General features: G+C 44.9%; 1 protein-coding gene across 2 annotated transcripts in view; it reads left to right on the top strand.

Annotated features, from left to right (window-relative positions):
• Positions 1 to 906: 906 nt before the first annotated feature.
• Positions 907 to 21,166, top strand: part of LOC147453265 (nudix hydrolase 19, chloroplastic-like) — a 117,688-nt gene continuing 97,428 nt past the window's right edge. Inside the window, exon 1 of one of the 2 annotated variants that reach the window (XM_086519130.1) lies at positions 907 to 1,079. In XM_086519130.1, the coding sequence (XP_086375256.1) occupies positions 1,010 to 1,079 (70 nt within the window). In that variant the 5' untranslated portion in view covers positions 907 to 1,009. Of the gene's footprint in view, positions 1,116 to 21,166 lie in introns of both variants that reach the window. The other variant, XM_086519129.1, reaches the window with a different exon arrangement.

Here is a 21,166-nt window from a genome sequence, read left to right as displayed (position 1 = left end):
AGGCCATAAATTGAGATGTCACCTCATTCACTTAGGCGAGTAAAGTTTTTTTGAGTTTTATGTAAGTCTTTATCATCTTTTGAGTCCAAGGACACATGGAGCACAAGAGATGCAGAAAAGAGAACAAAATTAAGAAAAACAATTGCAAAACATTCCAGTGAGATTTGGGACCCTACTTGTCCACCACTTCTACTTGCCAAACATTTTAGCGAGATTTAAGAGCCCCAAGGTCGTGTTCAGACGAGGCAGTGGTCAAGAAAGGGGAAGTGGCATGCGTCCTCCCTGGAAAACAGCCACCCCCCCCCCCCCCACACACACACACACAAGAAGCCCGTTGTCGGGTTGCTTTTCAACACAAAATGTGGTGCGCGCGTGTTGAACTTAGCTCTGCAACTTCTCAACCATGAGATCAACCACTGAGCTATCCATCACATGCCATATGCCATTCACGGTATTACATAATCTCACTACAGCTATCGTCTTGTGTGAACATCATGAACGAAGGCAATACAAAATGCAATAGTGTGCTGAGGGGCTCGTCAGAACCAACCCTAATTGCCAACATCCAAATGCCAAACATTTAGCGAGATTTGGGGGGCCACCAAATCCGGAATCATTGCAGTGGCGCCCCCATGTCACTAATTGTCACCTCCTTTTCGGAGGTGGGATCAACGTCTAGGGAATGCACATTCCCATGTTTGTGGATCCAAGTTTGAACCCATGCCTCCTCTCTCCCTTGAAGTTGATTCTAATCGCTAAGATATCATGTACATGTTGAAGGGTGTGTGTGTTAAGTTTATAGATCAGGTCATCACGAATAAGTTCACACCTAGTTCACATGGAGTTCACACAACAATTGATGTGGTGCACATAACGTTCACATTGAGTTCAAACCAAATTTGATTTGGTGCATATACGTCCCGAGTGTCAATTGGACCCTACTGATGCGTGATCGTTGGAGAACGTCTAGCTATTGATGACATCGCTGTGAAGGGCGGCTATTCTCACCATGTGGTCGTGGTCCCTCCTCCAACCCGTCGGACTGTGCTCGAGGCGCTTTTCGCAACTTGCCACAAGGGGTCAGTCTGCAAGCTCTTTCCAAATGCTTTATGGAGGTGTGTGTCACTCGCGTTGAAATAACTTCGAGCCTTCAATGGATCGGCATGGGGGTCATGTGGCAAGAGTCACGTGTTTTGAGAGGCTGAAAATAAAGGACCACGGGTGACTTCTTCTTGATGGCTACGGCTCGCAGGAAATTGCAGATGTATGAGGTTGTCCAATGGCTGCAAAGAAACGGAGAGACAGGGGGCTTAGTGGGAAATCTTTCTCGTGATAAAATTGCGGTTCAAAGGGTTGCCTAAGAAGGCTGAAGCTGAGGCTCTAATCTGTCAACAATTCACAAGAGGTTCTAGCTGCTCTTTGGCTGAGATTCGGAGCTAAGGTCGTCAGCCCTTATAGGCTAGTATGGGAGCTAAAGGGGCAGTGGGATCTGCTACTAAAATTCCAAAGACTGTTTGGTTCTTAAGACACTTGGCTGAGCAAAAATGCGAAGGTTACTGGCTGCTAGGGGGGTTGTCGAGTTCACCTCTACTTCTTCTTGTACACTTGTTTTAAAAGTGATCGTCGAGGTCTCTTTTAGAGGAATCAGATTTTGGGTCTACCATTGTCTTCGAGTTTAATTGTAGAGATTCCATTACAAATGTGCCAAGTTAATATCAGTTGCAATCCTCACCAAAAATATGTCTAAAAATGCAATGGGTGAACCATATATATGCTTGCTTGCATCATGCTCTAGACTGCTGGATAGTACGTGATTGTAGAACACGATTTGCTCACCGTCACCATGATTGCACCTTGTAGTGTTGGGGTGTGACTGACAGGAGTATACACTAGCTGGTGGACGGTGACATAGGTATTGCTCAAGCACTATTGCATAAGCCAAGCAACCAAACACACACAAGTGACCAATGGATGGCTTCTTGCCATGCCGAGCCTCATAAGGAGTAATAGATTGCAACGCTTTAGTGGAACACATGTTTAGTACATATGCAACACGCATGACAGCCTTAAGCCAAAACGTGTAGGGCAAAGCTTAGCTTTTGACCATACATCATGCCATTTTCATAAGTGAACTATTTTTCCTCTCCACGATGCCATTTTGTTGAGGGGCTGTTGTTAACTTCTTTGGTGTTTTATTCCACGACTAGCTAGAAATGCATTGAACTCTTTAGACATACACTCCTCCCCTCGATCAGAACGGCGGTACATGAGTGGTTGTACTGCTGAAGCTTCTTCAACTTCTTGGAATTGAGCTTATGATCCTTGGGAGCATTTGGCTGCCAAATCTCGTCATTCACTATCAAGATAAGGTTATGGGTCGCCAAAACTTCCTCCATAAGGAGTTTCCAATCCTGGTTGTTCTGGTATCGAACTTTTAAACTTGTGAAACAATCGGCAACAAGAAAATTTTCCTGGTCAAATTACTCTTGTAATTCCGTGTCATGAGTAACTCCTCAAGCTCTCTTCGGAGTTATCCAATGTATCAAGAATAGTGTCGTCTTCATGAGAACTCTATGCAATATCCTTAGGTGCCATGGTCAAGCCACTCCAAAGTTCTTTTGAGGATGGTAGAATGGGCCGAAGAGTGTTTTCCTTGTTGAAGTTTTGCCCAATGCATCTTCCTACAAGGGGAGCAGGCATGTTGCTTTGGGATCCAAAGGGGGAGATAGTTTTCTTGGCTTTCTTCTTTTGAGAGAGAAGTGTTTGGACAAGGGGATCTTCTTCAAGGACTTGTGGAGTGGGTTCCTATGGCTGTGTTGCTTTGAGGAGTAATGTTTGCTTGCCTTCTACAACTTCGAGGACTTGATGGAGGTTGATATGGAGCTCTAGCCTTGTCTTGTAGAGACATATGTGGAGTTTCCGCTAGATTCTATCCTCTTCAAAGAGGGGTAGCAAGTTGACTCATTTGCATCTTTGTACCAGGTTGCGCATTATGGATGACAGAGGGAGATTCCTTTTCTCCCAGAAGCAGTAGATGCACTTTTATTTTTCTTTTCCACCCAAGGATGGAGGTTATCAGCATTTGACTCTTGTTCATCTTGTAGATAATACACGGGGTGCATGTGTTGGAGTTTGCTTTGGAAAGTAGAGAAAAATTCTTATATCACCATTATCACTTGTATGATCATCCGACTTGATCAGACGAGGACTAGTGGTGCTAGATGCTTAGCCGACATCTGCTACGGTCTCCTTTGATCACTAGGGTTGTCAGAGAACTCATTGTCTGCATCATTGTCGCATTCAAAATGCTTGGGAGAGTCGTAGAACAACTCTTCCTCCTTTTCCATCGTGCTCTATCGTTTTCGGTTCTTGTGAGGCTTGACACTCATCTCCTCCTTTAATTGCAGTGACCATGTAGTATTGTATCACATCACAGCCATCTTTGTCACTGAACTTTGTCGTGGGACTATCTTCAATGGCACATACATCCAAGGTTGCCAGAATGGGTTCCCATTCCAAAGGCTCTAGTGCCTCTTCGGAAAAAGGGTTTTGGGATATAGTTTTTATCTTTTAAAGCCCTTTCTAGGGTATATTCTTCTCGTTTTAAGCTATCACAATCTGAAGCTCCACACATCCATAGCTGTTTGAATCTTTTCATGTAAACTGCTTTTCATGGCAAAGGACCTTTAAATATGAGCCAAGGGCTCAGTCTTTGGCATGCTTTGGGGAGAAGGTATAGGGATTGGAGTACTGATGTTGTACTGAGTTGAAGCAATATAAAGAAATACTGAAAGGGGTGCCAAGGTTTGGGGCCCAGTGCTCTCTTGGGGTGGAACACCGCCACTCCCCGTCTCGTGTGTCGTGCATCTCTTTCTGTTCAATCGTTATTTGAAGTGCTTAAAGTTGTTCAGTCTATTCTTTTCCGTTGGCACGTGGTCCTCGTCTGCGTGACAAAGGTACGAGAGCTTCATACGTGTGCTTTTTTGAAAGCATACCAGTCCTACCAAAGAGCAGACAGAGCAAGATGGGGCTTCGAAGTTTCATAGGAAATTTTACTAAAGAATCTTCGTGCCCCGATCTCGGACTTTTCTTACAAGGGATGCTTAAAAGCAGAGCCCTAAAAGCATTTTATGTAAGGTGCAGCGGATGTGAATGTTGAACTTTGCTCAAGATGAGTGCTCTGAACTGTGCTCAAGGGTTCCTTTTACTTACGGAAGGCCTTCTGTTCCTTTAGTGAGAGAGTGCAAATGATCGTAAACAAAGCGGTAAAACATTGTGAATGAAGGTGCTGAGACTGAGAGATAGAGAGAGAAGAGTACGACACCAGAATGTTGTCAAATTCTCCTCCGAAGGCCCCACGAGTGGTCTACTATTGATTGCACAAATCTCTACAATGCAATGGACTTGCCGATGATGTCGATGATGATGAGGACGTCGACGAGACTGGCTGAAATTTGAAAACACTAAGAGTTGAAATCTGCAAATCCTTGTACTTGCTGAATTCTGACTATATGTTGATGACGACGATGCGACGACGACGCGCTGAAAACGCAGATGCTGAAATTTGTGTTTTCCAAGTTGAATCTGCAAACGTTGGCTGATTTGACCGTGCTGAGATCTGCGAGGTTTGGGACTTGCGGTACGGAGTCTATACGTTGAAAGTGCAAAACGCTGATGCAGATATGGAACTTGTCGCCGAGGAATTGCAAAACGCTGAGGCTGAATTGCTGTCTAAAAACGCTAGGGCTGATCTGATGTCTGTAGCAAAAACGCTGTGGAGTCTGCTGTTGCAAGGCTGATCTGCAATTGCTGAAAACGCTAGGCTTCTTCTACTGTTGATGGAAAACGCTGGTTGATCTTGGGTGGCTGAAAACGCTATGTCTTCTTGCCAGTCTTGCTGAGAAGATGCACTTTAGTTGTTGTTTGCTGCCTCTTTTGCCATAACTCCCTAACGCTAGCTTTTCTTATATACTGCCTTAATCAAATTGCCCTACCCAGTTTCCCAACAAAGTCACTTATCAATAATAAGTGAAAAATGGCTAAAATGGAAAAAATAGGTTTTTTGCATTGTAAAATACTCTCGATGGAATCTGATGGTAATGTTGATGATCATGTTGTGTGTAACCAGAGGATATGCATCTACTCTAAGTGTCTGGACATGCACGGTCTGTGAACAGACTCACAAAAGTGCCAGAACACTTCCTAAGCTAGGCTGACTGAACCGTAAGGTGCAGCGGAAGTGAATGTTGAACTTTGCTCAAGATGAGTGCTCCGAACTGTGCTCAGGGTTCCTTTTACTTACGGAAGGGAGAGCCTAATGTTCCTTTTAACGAGAGAGTGCAAGTGATCACAAACAAAGTGGATAAACACTGTGAATGAAGGTGTTGAGACTGATGAGAGAGAGAGAGAGAAGAATACGACACGAGAATGTTGTCAAAACCCTCCTCGGAAGGCCCCACTCTCTATGGTGAGAGCGGTCTACTATTGATTGCACAAATCTCTACAATGCTTGGACTTGCCGACGATGTCGACGACGATGAGGACGACGACGAGACGGGCTGAAATCTGAAAATGCTAATGGCTGAAATCTGCAAATCTTTATCTGTTGAGTTCTGACTCTATGTCGGTTGGCGACGATGCGACGACGACGCGCTGAAAACGCAGATGCTGAAATCTGCGTTTTCCGGGCTGAAACTGCAAACTTCGCTGGATCTGATCGTGTGGCAAGGATCTGCTACGGGAAGGTGAGATCTGCGAGCTTTGGGACTTGTTCTGGTGAGTCTGACTGTTGAAAAACTGAAAACAGTGGTGCTACTGTGGATCTTGTCGCGATGTAACCGCAAAACGCTAGGGGCTGATCTGTAATTCAAAAACGCTGGCTGATTTGGAGTCTTTTGCAAAAACGCTAGTGGGTCTGTGGTCCTGCTGTTGCCGGTTGTCCTACAAATGCAAAAAGCTAGATTGATCTGCTATTCTACTGTCACCGGGAATCTGTAAGTGCAAAAACGCTGGCTGATCTTGTTGATGGGCTGAAAAACGTTGAGTCTTCCTGCCGGTGGGGAGTCTTGCTGAGAAGGTGCCTGCTGAACCCTTGGTTCCTGTTGCCTCTTCTACCAGAAAGTGCTTGTCAGGTGCAGTGGAAGAGAATTAAGGATTTTGCTCGGATCTAGTACTCCGCAAACAAACACAAGGGACACTTTACTTCACTCTAAAGAACTGAACTGAACTGAACGAAAGAGATGACGAGAGAGAGAAAAGAGATGACACAAGGATGTCGGGTCCCAACCCTCAAGGGCCCCCTTGCTCTGTTGCCAGAGCAAGTATTTTCTTTATTCTTGCACAAATGCTACTACAATGACTAGATGCTGAGATGCTGATGCTAAGGGGTACTGATGCTGTGGTACTAGGTACTGAGGTACTGAAGGGATACTCAGGTTCTATGTCGAAGATGATGATGCCAACGACGAGTACTTCGGGTTCTATGTCGAAGACGGGGAGGTTGACGACGAGGTCTATGTCGAAGATGATGAAGTCGACGACGAGGTACTAAAGGTCTGTGTCGATGACGGTGAAGTCGACGACGGTACTGTGTCGAAGACGGTGATGTGGACGACGGTTCTGTGTCGAAGACGGTGATGTCGACGACGGGGTCTATGTCGAAGACGGGTACTGTTGGTCTATGTCGACGACGACGACGACGACGATGGTGACTCTGACGACGACGACGATGGTGATTCTGACGATGACGACGATGGTGTCATTGTCAAGTCCGGGATTACGATGACGATGACGAAGGTGTCGTCGTGAAGATAGGGATCTGCGATGACGATGATGGAAGTGTCGTCGTCAAGATAGGGACTGCGATGACAATGATGATGTCGATGACGACGATGGTGTTGACGATGACGGCGTCAAGGCTGAAAACTGAAAACGCTAGGCTGATATGGGCCTTCTTCTTCTTGAGAAAACGCTAGGGCTCCTGCTGAGGTGCTGCCTGATTGTTGGGTGCCTGCCTCCTTATGTCCTTGCTTCTTCTGCCTCTCCTAAGTGCCCAATTGGTTTAAAATGCCTGCATGATGAAATGATTGTTCTTGTGCAAGAGAGGGTATGCATCTATGATTGGCCTGGGCATGCACGTCTTGCTAAAGGCTCACAAAGGTGCCAGGCTCAGTCCTAAGCTAAGACTCATGCTAGACTATGGTAGAAGCATGTCCACGTAGCGCAAGTGAAGTGCGCACGTGACAGTGCTAGCGTTGGGTTTACTTATATATATTCATAGTCAAATCAAAAGTCACTTAAAAATAATAAGTTCCTTGAAACACTTTCAACCAAGAAACATGGAAAACGTTGTGCATTGACCATGAGTTAGGCAATTGCAATTTCATTGAAACCTCATTTATCTTTTTAATGATAGGAAATGGATCATACATTCGAAAAGACAACTTATGACTGGGTGGTGTTTGGCATGTCTATCTCCCTATGTCCTTTCACTGGTATTAGAGCTGGACACTTCTTTCCAACTTGCTTAAGACGTTGCTTCATGATTCTTAAATACATCCAATCTCCTTCCTTGATCGAAACATCTTGACGATGCTTATTAGCCTGCCGTGAGTAAGACTCCTGAGCCTTGCTTAGTCGAAGCTTCACACTCTTCGAAATCTCATTCAACGACTGACTTTCAGCATTGGCATCAGGCATTTGACTGACCGAGTGAGTGATTAGAATGGACGGCCAAAAGCTGCCTCATACGGAGTTCGACCAATGGCAGAGGAAAAAGAGTCATTCAAAATAGCCTGAATCAATGGGGGATAGAGCTTTCAACGAGACTACTGATCATGAATATATGACTTTAAAACATCAAAAGCCAATTGATTGCAAATCTCTGTCTGGCCATCTGACTGTGGATGAAAAGCCGATGAAAAATTCAACTTAGTGCCAAAATTTTAAAGAGTGCGCGCCAAAAATTGGACGTGAATTTAACATCCCTATCTGAAACAATCGATTTTGGCAAACCACAGAGGGGGTACCAATGCTTTATGAACAACCGTGCCACATCTTGTGCGGTGACTGTGGCCTTACAAGGAATCAACATGCAAAACTTGCTGAAACGATCAACGATTGTTAAACTTTGAGTGTTCCTTGAATGAAAACTAGGTGGAAGGTTAGTCACAAAATCCATGGAAATATCTTGAAAATGTCCATTGGAAATAGGCAGCGGAAGCAAGAGGCCTTGCTACTTACCCCGATGAGCGTTTACCTTTTGACAAATAGTGCACTGTGTGACATAACGAAACACATCTTTTTGCATTTTAGGCCAATAAAAGAATCTTTCTATTTTCTCCAAAGTGGTATTCATTCCCCTGTGCCCTCCCGTGAGAGAGTTATGTGTAAGGTGCAACGGAATGAATGTTGAACTTTGCTCAAGATGAGTGCTTTGAATTGTGCTCAAGGGTTCCTTTTACTTACGGAAGGAAGAGCCTTCCGTTCCTTTAGTGAGAGAGTGCAATGAACACAAACAAAGGAACGGAAGTGGATGAACACTGTGAATGAAGGTACTGAGACTGAGAGATAGAGAGAGAAGAATACGACACCAGAATGTTGTCAAACCCTCCTCCGAAGGCCCCACTCTCTATGGCGAGAGCGGTCTACTATTGATTGCACAAATCTCTACAATGCTTGGACTTGCCGACGATGTCGACGACGATGAGAATGACGACGAGACGGGCTGAAATCTGAAAATGCTAATGGCTGAAATCTGCAAATCTTTATCTGCTGAATTTTGACTCTATGTCGGTGACGATGTTGATGACGACAGTACGACGACGACGACGCGCTGAAAACGTAGATGCTGAAATCTGCATTTTCCGGGCTGAAACTATAAACTTCGCTAGATCTGATCGTGTGGCGAGGATCTGTTGCGGGAAGGTGAGATCTGCGAGGTTTGAGGGTTCTACTGCGGGTACTGACTGCTGAAAACTGAAAACGCTGAGTCTAATGGGGATTCCGTCGTGAAGATCTGCAAAAACGCTAGATCGCCTTGCTGCTCCAAAAACGCTACGGTTGTATTTTGCTAATGCTAGAGCTGATCTGCTGTTTCGGGGAAACTCTGCTAACGCTAGGGCTGATCTGCTGTCTACTGTCACTGGGAATCTGCAAGTACAAAAACGCTGGCTGATCTGGTGCAAAAACGCTAGGCCTTCTGGTGAGAGAAAACGCAAGAGTTGTCGCGGGGGTTGGTCTTGTTGAGAAGTTGCCTATTGAGCAAGGTGCTCCTGTTGCCTCTTCTGCCAGAAAGTACTAGCGCTAGGTTTGCATACATACAAACTTAGCAAAATTGCCCTACCTACTTTTCAACAAAAGTCACTTGAAAATAATAAGTGAAAAATGTCAAAAATAGGGAAAATAGGTTTATGCAATGTAAAAATGCTACTGATGTTATCTGACTGGAATTTGATGGTCATGTTGTGCAACCAGAGGATATGTATCTAATCTAAGTGTTTGGACATGGCACATACACGGTCTGCGAACAGACTCACAAAAGTGCCAGATCACTTCCTATTCTAGACTGACTTAACTGAACTGAACCCTGGTCATGCTGTAGCTTGTCCACGGACACATAGGGTTGGATGTGTCACGTGACATCCCCTCCGTTTCAAAGTGAGGGATTGGTACCGAACTATATGGCGTCGAGGGAGATCGCCAATAACATTCGGAATCCTGGAAAGGACTCTTTGCCGGCCCACTTTGATGTGTGGGTTGTGCGGTACTTGAACTTCATAAAGGTCTGCAACGCTTGCTTCTTTGGGCCGCGCTGAAAGCGACACAAAGTCTTTTGTGGCTCCTTTGATACTTCAACTTTGTCTATAGTCATGTGTCACAAAGTGATGACGTGGCGGACAACAGAAACCCTAATTTCTGCCAGAAACCCTAAAATTCCTGCAAACCCTAATTTTTGCCAAAAACCCTAAATTCCGGAAATCGCGGAGGCGGATTATTATACAAAAAAAAAAAAAAAAACTTTTTTTTTTTTTTTTGTGGAAAATGATGAGCGACGCAAATTTTGCTTTTGCTTTTTTTTTTATAAAAAAAAAAGAGAAAAGACTCTCTAAGAGAGAGAGAGAACTGATGCTTTTGATTTTAAAAGCTTTTGGGGCTCTGCTTTTGGGCATCCCTTGTAACCTTTAAATTAGTGGTGAGGGCCTCACTTCTCAGAGCATCTGGACGCAGAGTCTGAGAGTGAAACCCTAACCGCTCTCTTGTACTTTGATGATTGATTAATACAAAAAGAAATACCGAAAGGGGCGCCAGTCTTTGGGGCCAATATCTCTAGGCACGGAACTCCGCCGGGCCAGTGCAAATCTATTGTGATCTGTGAATTGTTTTGAAGTGGTTATTTGGTGCTGTCGCGGTTGATTCTTGACTTGGAGTGTCCAAGTTTGTTACAGTGGTATCAGAGCACGGCCGATTTCTCTTCTACGGGAAATCCGATCCCCGAATTTTTTTTTTCCGCGGCACCTATGGCTTCAGGCAATGATCAGTCGACTCCCTCTGCATCTGGAGATGCGGGCTGGGATCACAACGAAGATTCAGACAGAGAGTATGGCCCGCCTCGGCCTACTCAGGCGGAGCAAACAGAGATGGAGCGTCGTCAATTGATTGGCGATGCAACAAAGATGATGCTCAATTTTGCCAAGGACCCGAAGATGGTAAAATATATGAACCAGACCTCTTTGAAAGAGGTACAGATGGAGTGGCAGAGAACCACAACACCACTCCCGAAACCCGCTCTCAAGAAACCTTCTACCTCCAAGAAATATACGGAGAAGGAACTGGAGAACGTGGTTGATGCACGGATTGCTCAGCTTTTCGACGTGCAAAAGAAAGGCAAAAAGCACGGCAAAAAGCAGAACAAAGGTACTGACTTCCCGGGATATTTGGGTCGTCAGTCGACATTCGACAAAGCAAAGAAACCGAAGAAGCGTGTTCGATTTGAAGGAGTACCCAGTTCTTCTTCTTCTTCTTCTGACAGTTCTTCTAGCTCCTCGGATTAGAGCGAAGAAGACAAAAAAAAAAGCAAAAAGCGAAGCAAGACACAAAGCTTCGGAACGGGCAAGAAAAAGGCAAAGAAGGCTACATCTCGCCCAGAGACTGACAGTTCTACTGAGGACTCGTCTGCAGAAAGCTCAGATTCCGATGACGGAAAGTTTTATGTGAACAAGAAGAATTTTTACAAAGCAAACGAGTATGACTTTCTCGAAGATAAAAGCAAGAAAGTCCGAGAGTTTAAGGAAGGTGGCCACTCGATCAAGTTTGATACTTTTCAGGATACTCAGATGCTTCGAAGGCTTTGTCTCTTATACAGCAGTTTGACATCGCTTTCGCGGGAAGACGCTATTCAGAGCACTCCAAGATTCGGAGAGCTGCCTCTTACTCTGAGGGGAATGCTCGTACTTGGTGGTCCACGCTTCTATTAAGCAAGACTGTGCCAGTTACATGGCTGAAATTCAAGAGGCTTTTTATTTCTTCTTGGTTGACTCAAGAGTTTGAGCGAGATATACGAGCTGCTTGGAACCATCTCCGGATGACCAAGAGCGATACAGTGAATTCTTATTGTGAAAGATTCTGGAGCTCTTTTCTACCCGCCTCTTCATTCAAGAAGATCTCGTTCAGAGAACAAATTGAGCGGTTTACCTTGGGTCTACCTACAGAGATCCGAGATCACTGCTTGGAACAGAAGTCAGCTTCTATTCAGGAGTTGATGAGTCATGCGAAGCGGGGCTTTGCCATTCACTCTGGCAGTCTGACCTACCCCACAGATGAGGCCATGACACAACGAGCCAAACAGACTTCTGGGAATGAAAGTAGAATGAAAAAGAGCAACCCAGAGAAAAAAAAAGGATGCACGACCCAAGCTTACTCCTGAGGAGAGAGCTCGCTTCATCAGAGAGGGGAAGTGCTTTGGAGACATATTTCCGCAAAGTGCCCTGATAAGGCACAGAAAGAACAGAATGATAAAGACGACGACAGGTCTGAGAGTTCGAGAGCAGCTGAGGAATGTGGCAGAAAAGGCAGATAGAAAAGCAGAACTGGTACCACATGGCGTGGGACTTGCACCGAATCAAATGAATGAAAGTACAAACTTTGCCGTTTTTTTTTTGGGGCAAAGTGAAGGATCAAGAAGCTCTTTTGAAGGAGCCAAGGCCAACTTCTTTTCACTTGGAATTGGCGGCTCGATTTGGAACTGCGCCCGATAGACTGACGCCACTGGCGGAGGTAGTTCGACTGGCACGCGGATGGGATGTTGCCATTACACCGAGCATTGGCAAACTTCGTTTGCAATGACAGGGGTGTTCAGGGCACGTGAGTGACGTTCTACTCGGGATCCCTTGGTACCACAAGAACTACGCCGTGGTTGACTACCGGGCCGAGAAAGCGACTTTGATAAATGAAGGGCTTAGAGATTGTACTTGATGAACTTCAGTTTTCTTACTCATTCTTTTGGGAGAACTGAACCATGGATAAAAGTTGAATTTGTTTTGACCTGAAGAAAAGAACGCCAAGATTTTTTTCTCCACGCTCATGCCGATTGCTTTTGAGAGGGCCTGAAGATCATACCATTGATCTGATATCTGGAAGCACACCACCGAATCGGCCACCTTATTGTGTGAGCCGAGTACAGAATGAAAAGATTATGAACTCAGTGAAAGACCTCTTGGAAAAGGGTCTTGTCCAGCTTAGTACTTCACCGTATTGCTCTCCAGTGTTGTTGATTTTGAAGAAAGACAGATCTTGGAGAATGTGCATCGATTATAGCACTCTCAACGAAATCACCATCAAGAACAGATTTCCGATTCCTAGGATCGATGATATACTCGACAGGTTACAGGGATCCTCGTGCTTTAGCAGGATTGACTTGAAGAGTGGATATCATCAGATCAGGATAGCGCCAAGAGATGTCTACAAGACAGCTTTTCGGACGACTTTTGGGTTATTTGAGTTTTTGGTGATGCCTTTTGGCTTAACCAATGCTCCTGCGACATTTAACCAGATGATGGACATGATTTTTCGAGAGTACAGGCTATTTGTTGGCACTTTCTTTGACGACATCATTGTTTTCTCCAAGAATGAGGCAGAACACAGAGATCATCTGCTTCAAGTCTTTTAGGCATTACGAGATCACACGCTAGTGATTAATGCAAAGAAAAGTGAATTTTTTCCTACCATGGATACACTTTTTGGGACACATTGTGTCAGCAACACAACAGGAGTGCAAATGGACCCGGCCAAGATAGAGACTATCCGTGATTGGCCCGATTTGAGGAATGTCCATGAAGTTAGAAGCTTCTTGGGACTATGTTCATACTACAGGCGGTTCATACGAAAGTTTGCAGAGGTTGCTTCCCCTTTGCATATCTTGACACAGAAAGGAGTGCCTTTTTCGTGGGGACCCACAGAGGTGACTGCCTTTCAGACATTGAAAGAGAAATTGACTACGGGACCTATTTTGACTTTGCCGGACTTGCAGAAGTCATTCGAAGTATATTGTGATGCTTGTGGTCGTAGTCTGGGTGCGGTCTTGATGCAAGAAGGCCATGTCATAGCTTACGAGAGCCGTTTGTTCTCTAGGCCGGAGATGACAACACAGATTTATGAGAAAGAGCTGTTGGCGGTTATCCATGCTCTTACTCAGTGGCGGCATTACCTACTCGGAGCGGATTTTATTGTCTTTACAGACCATCAGAGTTTGCGCTACTTCTTGTCACAGAAGCAGCTTTCGGAAAAGCAGATGCGGTGGGCGAACATCTTGTCACAGTTTCACTTCCAGATTGTCCATGTGCAGGTACAGAAGAATGTGGTGGCAGATGCTTTGTCTCGGAAACCGTTGGTTCTGGCTATTTCCGCGATACATCATAGGAGCTTCGAGGATATGGTCGATCAGTGTGCCACAGATACAGATTTTGCAGATATTTTCACACGGATACGGGATGGGGAGACAGTAGCTGGATACTCCCTTCGAGAAGGCTACTTGATGAAAAAGACTATGTTGTGCGTTACACAGCCGTTGAGGGAAAAGGTTATGACTGATTGCCACTGTCCACCTTTTACGGGTCACCGCAGCATTGCTACCACCATGAAAGGGGTAGAGAGAGATTTCTTTTGGCGGAGACTGAAGAAGGATGTGGAAGAGTTTGTGCGCAGTTGCTTGGTATGCTAGAAGGTCAAGTTTGACAGGCATAAGGCACAGGGATTGTTACAGCCTTTACCCATACCCACCCACCCGCCCCTGGGAAAATATTGAAATGGATTTCATTTTTGATCTCCCGAGAATACAGAATGATCACGATGATTTTCCGATTACATGGCACGCCTGAGACGATTGTCTCCGACAGAGACCCCAAATTTATGAGTTTGTTTTGGAAGGCAATTTGGGAGAACATTGGGACGCGGTTGCAGTTCTCGTCATCGTTCCACTTGCAGACTGACGGGCAATCTGAGATTGCCAATTCAATGATTTTCGATTTATTGAAGTCTTGTATCTCGCATCAGAAGACTCAATGGGAAAAGAACCTATCTTTGGTGGAATTTGCCTACAATAGCACGATACACTCTTCGACGGGGAAGATGCCATGTGAGATTGTTGAAACTGCTGCGAAGGTTCCATCCTTCCTGAGCACGAAAGATTAGAAATTTGAAGCGGATGAATATTCGCGAGATTTGGATACGGCTTTTGCCAAGGTTCGCGAGACTTTACAGAAGTCTCAAGAACGACAGAAAAAGGCAGCGGATCGCCATCGTCGCGACTGGAAACTGAAGGAGGATGATTGGGTGCTCTTACTTTTGAGAAGGCACGCCTAAGAAAAAAAAAAGGGAAAGGAGAGGCTTTTTCCAAAGCTTAGTATGTGATACTACGGACCTTTCCAGATTACTGACAAGATAAATGATGTCTCCTTCCGATTGGACCTGCCAGATACTTGGAGGATTCATAATGCATTGCATGTGAGTCTCTTGAACCCTATTAAGGGTGATGTGCCTGATGATGGGGAGCCTGATGAGCAACCCGAAGTGGAAGAAAACGAGGAGATCCTTGTTCCTGAACAGATTTTGGCACATAATGATACGAAGAAAGGTAAAGTCCGAAGGCGGTTCTTGGTTAAGTTCAAGAACTTTCCTGCATTTGATGCGAAGTGGATGGAGGAGGAGGACCTAGCAGATACTCCTCGGATTGTGAAACTTTACCTCGATGTTTTGGTTTAGCATAGTCTACTCCAAACGGAACCCAGAACTCAGCTTGGCCGAAGATTTGGTGCAGTGGGATGCACAAGAGGGGAGTCGCTCCACTCCTTTGTCAACAGATGCCTCGATTTTGATACTAAAGTCACTGATGTCTCTTTGAGCTTCAGGGATACTGAGAGCTGACAGTATTCTGCTGGATGACTTTATGAAATGGAATTCCTGATAATGATACTGATTTGTTCTTGACTTCTTGTGAGTGCAGGAACTGATGCCGAAATGACTGCAGCATTTTGGTCTGATTGATCTCGAATAGACATGGTTGCAATAGGGGTTAGTCAATCGGACATCGATGAGGTCCCGATTGGACCTAGATGTGATTGCTAGCTACATTGCCGATAAATCATGGTCTAAGATCCGAATGAATGTTGAATGTCATGTGATGTCCTGTGATGTCTGGTGATGTCCTGTGATGTCGTGTGATGTGACTGTCGATTTTGTACATGTGCTAGATGTGTGTTCCTAGTACGTAGGTACTAACAGTCAGTGTCTGCTAAGACGGTTTATGGCTTTTGTCGGTTTTGCAGGCGTAATCGCGGTCGATTACAATGCTTTCAAGAGGGGGGTATGTCACAAAGCGATGACGTGGCGGACAGCAGAAACCCTAATTTCTGCCAGAAACCCTAAAATTCCTGCAAACCCTAATTTTTGCCAAAAACCCTAAATTCCGGAAATCGCGGAGGCGGATTATTATACAAAAAAAAAAAAAAAAACTTTTTTTTTTTTTTTTGTGGAAAATGATGAGCGACGCAAATTTTGCTTTTGCTTTTTTTTTTATAAAAAAAAAAGAGAAAAGACTCTCTAAGAGAGAGAGAGAACTGATGCTTTTGATTTTAAAAGCTTTTGGGGCTCTGCTTTTGGGCATCCCTTGTAACCTTTAAATTAGTGGTGAGGGCCTCACTTCTCAGAGCATCTGGACGCAGAGTCTGAGAGTGAAACCCTAACCGCTCTCTTGTACTTTGATGATTGATTAATACAAAAAGAAATACCGAAAGGGGCGCCAGTCTTTGGGGCCAATATCTCTAGGCACGGAACTCCGCCGGGCCAGTGCAAATCTATTGTGATCTGTGAATTGTTTTGAAGTGGTTATTTGGTGCTGTCGCGGTTGATTCTTGACTTGGAGTGTCCAAGTTTGTTACACATGCGTCTACCTTCTTCGAGAATCTTCGAGGTTCAAAATTCCTGAAACCACTTTCAACACAAAAACATGAACATACCTATTCCGTGTAAGGTGACTGGAAAAACTCTCGTCTTCCTCAAAGACTTGCATGCAATGTAGATGAACAAAGAGACGGAGTGCCATACGGCTCACCACACACACACAAACAATGAGATCAAATCTTTCTCTTCTGATCTAAATCAATCAACTGTGGCAATTCACAACGGAAATGCCCATGCTTGGTGCTTATACTTTCTTGTGCTCTTGCTACGACTGTGTCGTGCCAAGGAAGAGACATGGAATGTGACTTCCATGAATGCATATCATGAGAAATCCGCATACATTTGTGCTCATTCATGAGTGAATCGTGCTCAACGTACAATATGTCATGCCTAGGAAAAGGGATCACATAAAGACGCTGATTAAAATACAGGAAACGATCGCGAATGAAACACTCGTACAATGCGTACTGACTAATGATGTGCATACACAATACTTCCTGTGAGAGTTCTTTGGACCTTGACTCAAGAGCCAAGATCGGTTCTTCGTGAGGGATCGAAACTTCCTGAGGGGGTTCTTTGGACCTCGACTCGAGAGCCAAGATTGGTTCTTTGTGATTGATCGAATCTGCAATGAGGTTAGCTTCACTGGAGAAAGTATCAACTAACACATCATCCTTGTGAACAATCACATCATCTTCATGCTTGTGAGAAATCACATCTTGATCATGCAAATCATCATGCTTGTCATTTGTTATCCAAATCATCATGCTTGTCATTGTCATGCAATTCTTTATGCTTATCATCATGCAAATCCTGTGTGTCATGCTTTGGAAAAAAAGAGACTGAGAGAGTCTCCTTCTCTTGAATCTTTTTAATCTTCGCCTGCACATTAGAAATGAGAGAGGAAGAATGAACAACTTTCTTGCGATCCAAGTCTGTTTTTCTTTCTGCGTACTTGTGATCAAATTCTTTGGCCTCCAAGCGTAATACAGCCTTGTATTCATACATAACTCTGTGCAAAGAAATTATTGCTCGAGAGGAGACCGGGTAGGCACTGGGCCTCTGGCTGTGAGAGTAGTTAACCTAGTAGAAACTACAAATGGCACGTTGTCATCATGTCCATCATCGTCTTGCACCAAGCCTCTGTAGGATCTGGTGCAATCCTTGGCGTAGATGGGGAAGGGGGAGGGTCAGAAAAACCTCCTGATGGGGAAAATTCTTCTTCGCTACTCCCATGCTCACCACCTCCAAGCGAAGTATCCATTCCGCTTCGAGTGATGACCATCCATTTAAGTCGTGGGTTCTTGTGGTCTTGGGTTCTTAAGTTCACGAGGAACTCGGATTCTTGGGGGTCTTGGGTTCTTGGGTTCTTAAGTTCACGAGGAACTTGGGTTCTTGGGGGTCTTGGTTCTTGGAGTTCTTAGAGGGTCTTGAGGTTCTTGAGGGTCTTGAGGTCCTTGAGGTTCTTGAGGGTCTTCAGGTTCTCGAGGTTCTTCTTTCTCTTGCAATCTGTGTTAGAGAAGGATCTTCTCTTCACCCGAGTTCTGCTCTTTTCCGCGGGCACACCCCTTGGCGGCCTTGCGCTCACACCAAGGTTGCTTTTTCTCACCTCACGTCGATTGGCCGGCCGCTAAGTGCACGGTTCGCTCTCAATGAGTGAAAAGAGGCACAAGGGGAGGCTGGACAAGCCCTTCTTTCTTGGGTTTCTTGTCACTCTTCAAAAACACGATTAGGAATCGACACGCCCAAGAGGACTTGGGTTACGTGCGACTGTAACAAACAAAAAAAGATTGTTGTGGTTCTTTCCTTGAGTGATACAGAACATTGCCAAAGCTCTGCTACCAATGTAAGGTGCAGCGGAATGAATGTTGTACATTGCTCAAGATGAGTGCTCCGAACTGTGCTCAAGGGTTCCTTTTACTCACAGAAGGGAGAGCCTTCCGTTCCTTTAGTGAGAGAGTGCAATGGACACAAACAAAGTGGATGAACACTGTGAATGAAGGTACTGAGACTGAGAGATAGAGAGAGAAGAATACGACACCAGAATGTTGTCAAACCCTCCTCCGAAGGCCCCACTCTTTGTGGCGAGAGCGGTCTACTATTGATTGCACAAATCTCTACAATGCTTGGACTTGCCGACGATGTCGACGACGATGAGGACGATGACGAGATGGGCTGAAATCTGAAAATGCTAATGGCTGAAATCTGCAAATCTTTATCTGCTGAATTCTGACTCTATGTTGATGACGATGTCGATGACGACAGTACGACGACGACGCGCTAAAAACGCAGATGCTGAAATCTGCATTTTCGGGGCTGAAACCATAAACTTCGCTAGATCTGATCGTGCGGCGAGGATCTGCTGCTGGAAGGTGAGATCTGCGAGGTTTGAGGGTTCTACTGCGGGTACTGACTGCTGAAAACTGAAAATGCTGAGTCTAATGGGGATTCCGTCCCGAAGATCTGCAAAAAACGCTAGGCCTGAATTCTGCTGACGCTAGGGCTGAGATCTGCTGTTTCGGGGGAAATCTGCTAACGCTAGGACTGATCTGCTGTCTACTGTTGCTGGGAATCTGCAAATGCAAAAACGTTGGCTGATCCTGTGCAAAAACGCTAGGCCTTCTTGTGAGAGAAAACTCCAGAGTTGTCGCGGGGGTTGGTCTTGTTGAGAAGTTGCCTGTTGAGCAAGGTGCTCCTGCTGCCTCTTCTGCCAGAAAGTGCTAGCGCTAGGTTTGCTTATATACAAACTTAGCAAAATTGCCCTACCTATTTATCAACAAAAGTCACTTAAAAATAATAAGTGAAAAATGTCAAAAGTAGGGAAATTAGGTTTATGCATTGTAAAAATGCTACTGATGTTATCTGGCTGGAATCTGATGGTCATGTTGTGTACAACCAGAGGGTATGTATCTAATCTAAGTGTCTGGACATGCACGGTCTGCGAACAGACTCACAAAAGTGCGAGATCACTTCCTATTCTAGACTGACTTGACTGAACTGAACCCTGGTCATGCTGTAGCTTGTCCACAGACACATAGGGTTGGATGTGTCACGTGACATTATGTGCATCATGCAATATGATTGTCCTGAAAGAGGGTAACACACATACAGGGTGGTCTCGTATGGTCACGTACGTTTTGTCCACGTAGGAAGACGTACGGTACTCATCGAACTAGAAAATTTTATGTCGTACGACATGGTCACGTACGTTCAAAAATAAAAACACGCAATTCTGAACCCTAGATTTTACACTTGGGACAATTAGAGAATTCATTATCACATTGGACAAGAAGGCAACTTGCAAGTCCGCTCTTCGTCGAGCTTCTTGGTGCGCATGTCCGCATAGGATGGACCCGTCCACTCCTCATGGATTGACAGCCGCAATAGCTTTCACGATCCTCTTTCACCCTGTTTACGAGACCACCCTGAAAAGTCCGTCCGAGATCAACGTTTTTTAAGCCGGTCAAACGGACCTTAAAAAAAAAAAAAAAAAAAAAAAAAAAAAAAAAAAAAAAAGGCCGACGGATCGGACGGGACGACACCGGACGGGACGAGCCGTACGACGGACGAGAACAACCCTGCACACATAGACGTTGATGAAGTTACAACAAACTATCACGAATGAGATAGTTGCTTGGCCCTTGGGAAGCAAGAGCTTGCAACCATTGCTTACCAAATTCGGAATCCGCATACTGGTTCTTCATGCTGTCGAAAGACACACCCTGAAGAGAAACTGTGGACCTTGACCCAAGAGCCAAGATCTGTCCTTTGCGACTTAATGCATCTGCAACAAGGTTAGCTTTTCCAGCCACATACTCAATCAAACCTCCAAATTGCTCAAAAAATTGTGACCACCGTGCTTGGCATAGATTGGGTATAGATTGGAGCCACTTGAGGGCTTGGTGATCTGTGCGAACTGTAAACTCTCTACCATAAAGAAAATGCTTTCAATGCTTAAGAGAGTGAATGACAGACAACAGTTCTTTATTATAAACTGAATAGTTCTTTTCTGCACTATTGAGCTTCCGACTAAGGAAAGCTACTGGACGACCATGCTGCTGAAGCACAGCGCCTATGGCGACATTGCTCGCATCCGTCCATACCTCAAAGGGGTCATCCCAAGAGGCAAGATAAGACACGACACTTCTGTCACGGCAACCTCGAGAACTGTGAAGGCCTCAACGGCTGCCTTGGGTAAATCCATGCACTGACTGCGAGTCTTTACCCCTTTCAAGACATCTGTCATAGGTGCGGCAATGCGTGCAAAATTCTCTATGTGCGAACTATATGCTTGACATAAACCAAGGAAAGAACGCACATCATATGCAGTTTTGGGCAAATCCCAATTACGTACCCGTTCCACCTTCGCGGGGTCTAGCTTGACGCCTTCTGCAGAAATGATATAACCGAGATAAGTAACTTTAGGGAGGAAAAACTCAGATTTTTTACCTGCAATGTACAACTGACACTCATTCAAACAGGTCAATACCCTTTCTACATCCTTTTCATGTTGTTCCCATGATACAGAAAAAATGAGAATATCATCAAGAAAGATGAACACACATACACCAACCATATCGCCAAAATGGCCTACCATGAGACGGTTAAATGTACCCACGGCACTTGTCAATCCAAAAGGCATAACCATATACTCCCATTGCCGTCGCTCTGTGCGAAAAGTGGTCTTGAAGATGTCGCCTTTGAATACTCCTAC

This window comes from Adiantum capillus-veneris, chromosome 8, assembly GCF_014529385.1.
Source record: "Adiantum capillus-veneris isolate H3 chromosome 8, ASM1452938v2, whole genome shotgun sequence".
NCBI classification, from domain to species: domain Eukaryota; kingdom Viridiplantae; phylum Streptophyta; class Polypodiopsida; order Polypodiales; family Pteridaceae; genus Adiantum; species Adiantum capillus-veneris.
The sequence above is the reverse complement of the archived record's forward strand: the minus strand, read 5'-3'. Positions and strand labels throughout refer to the sequence as shown.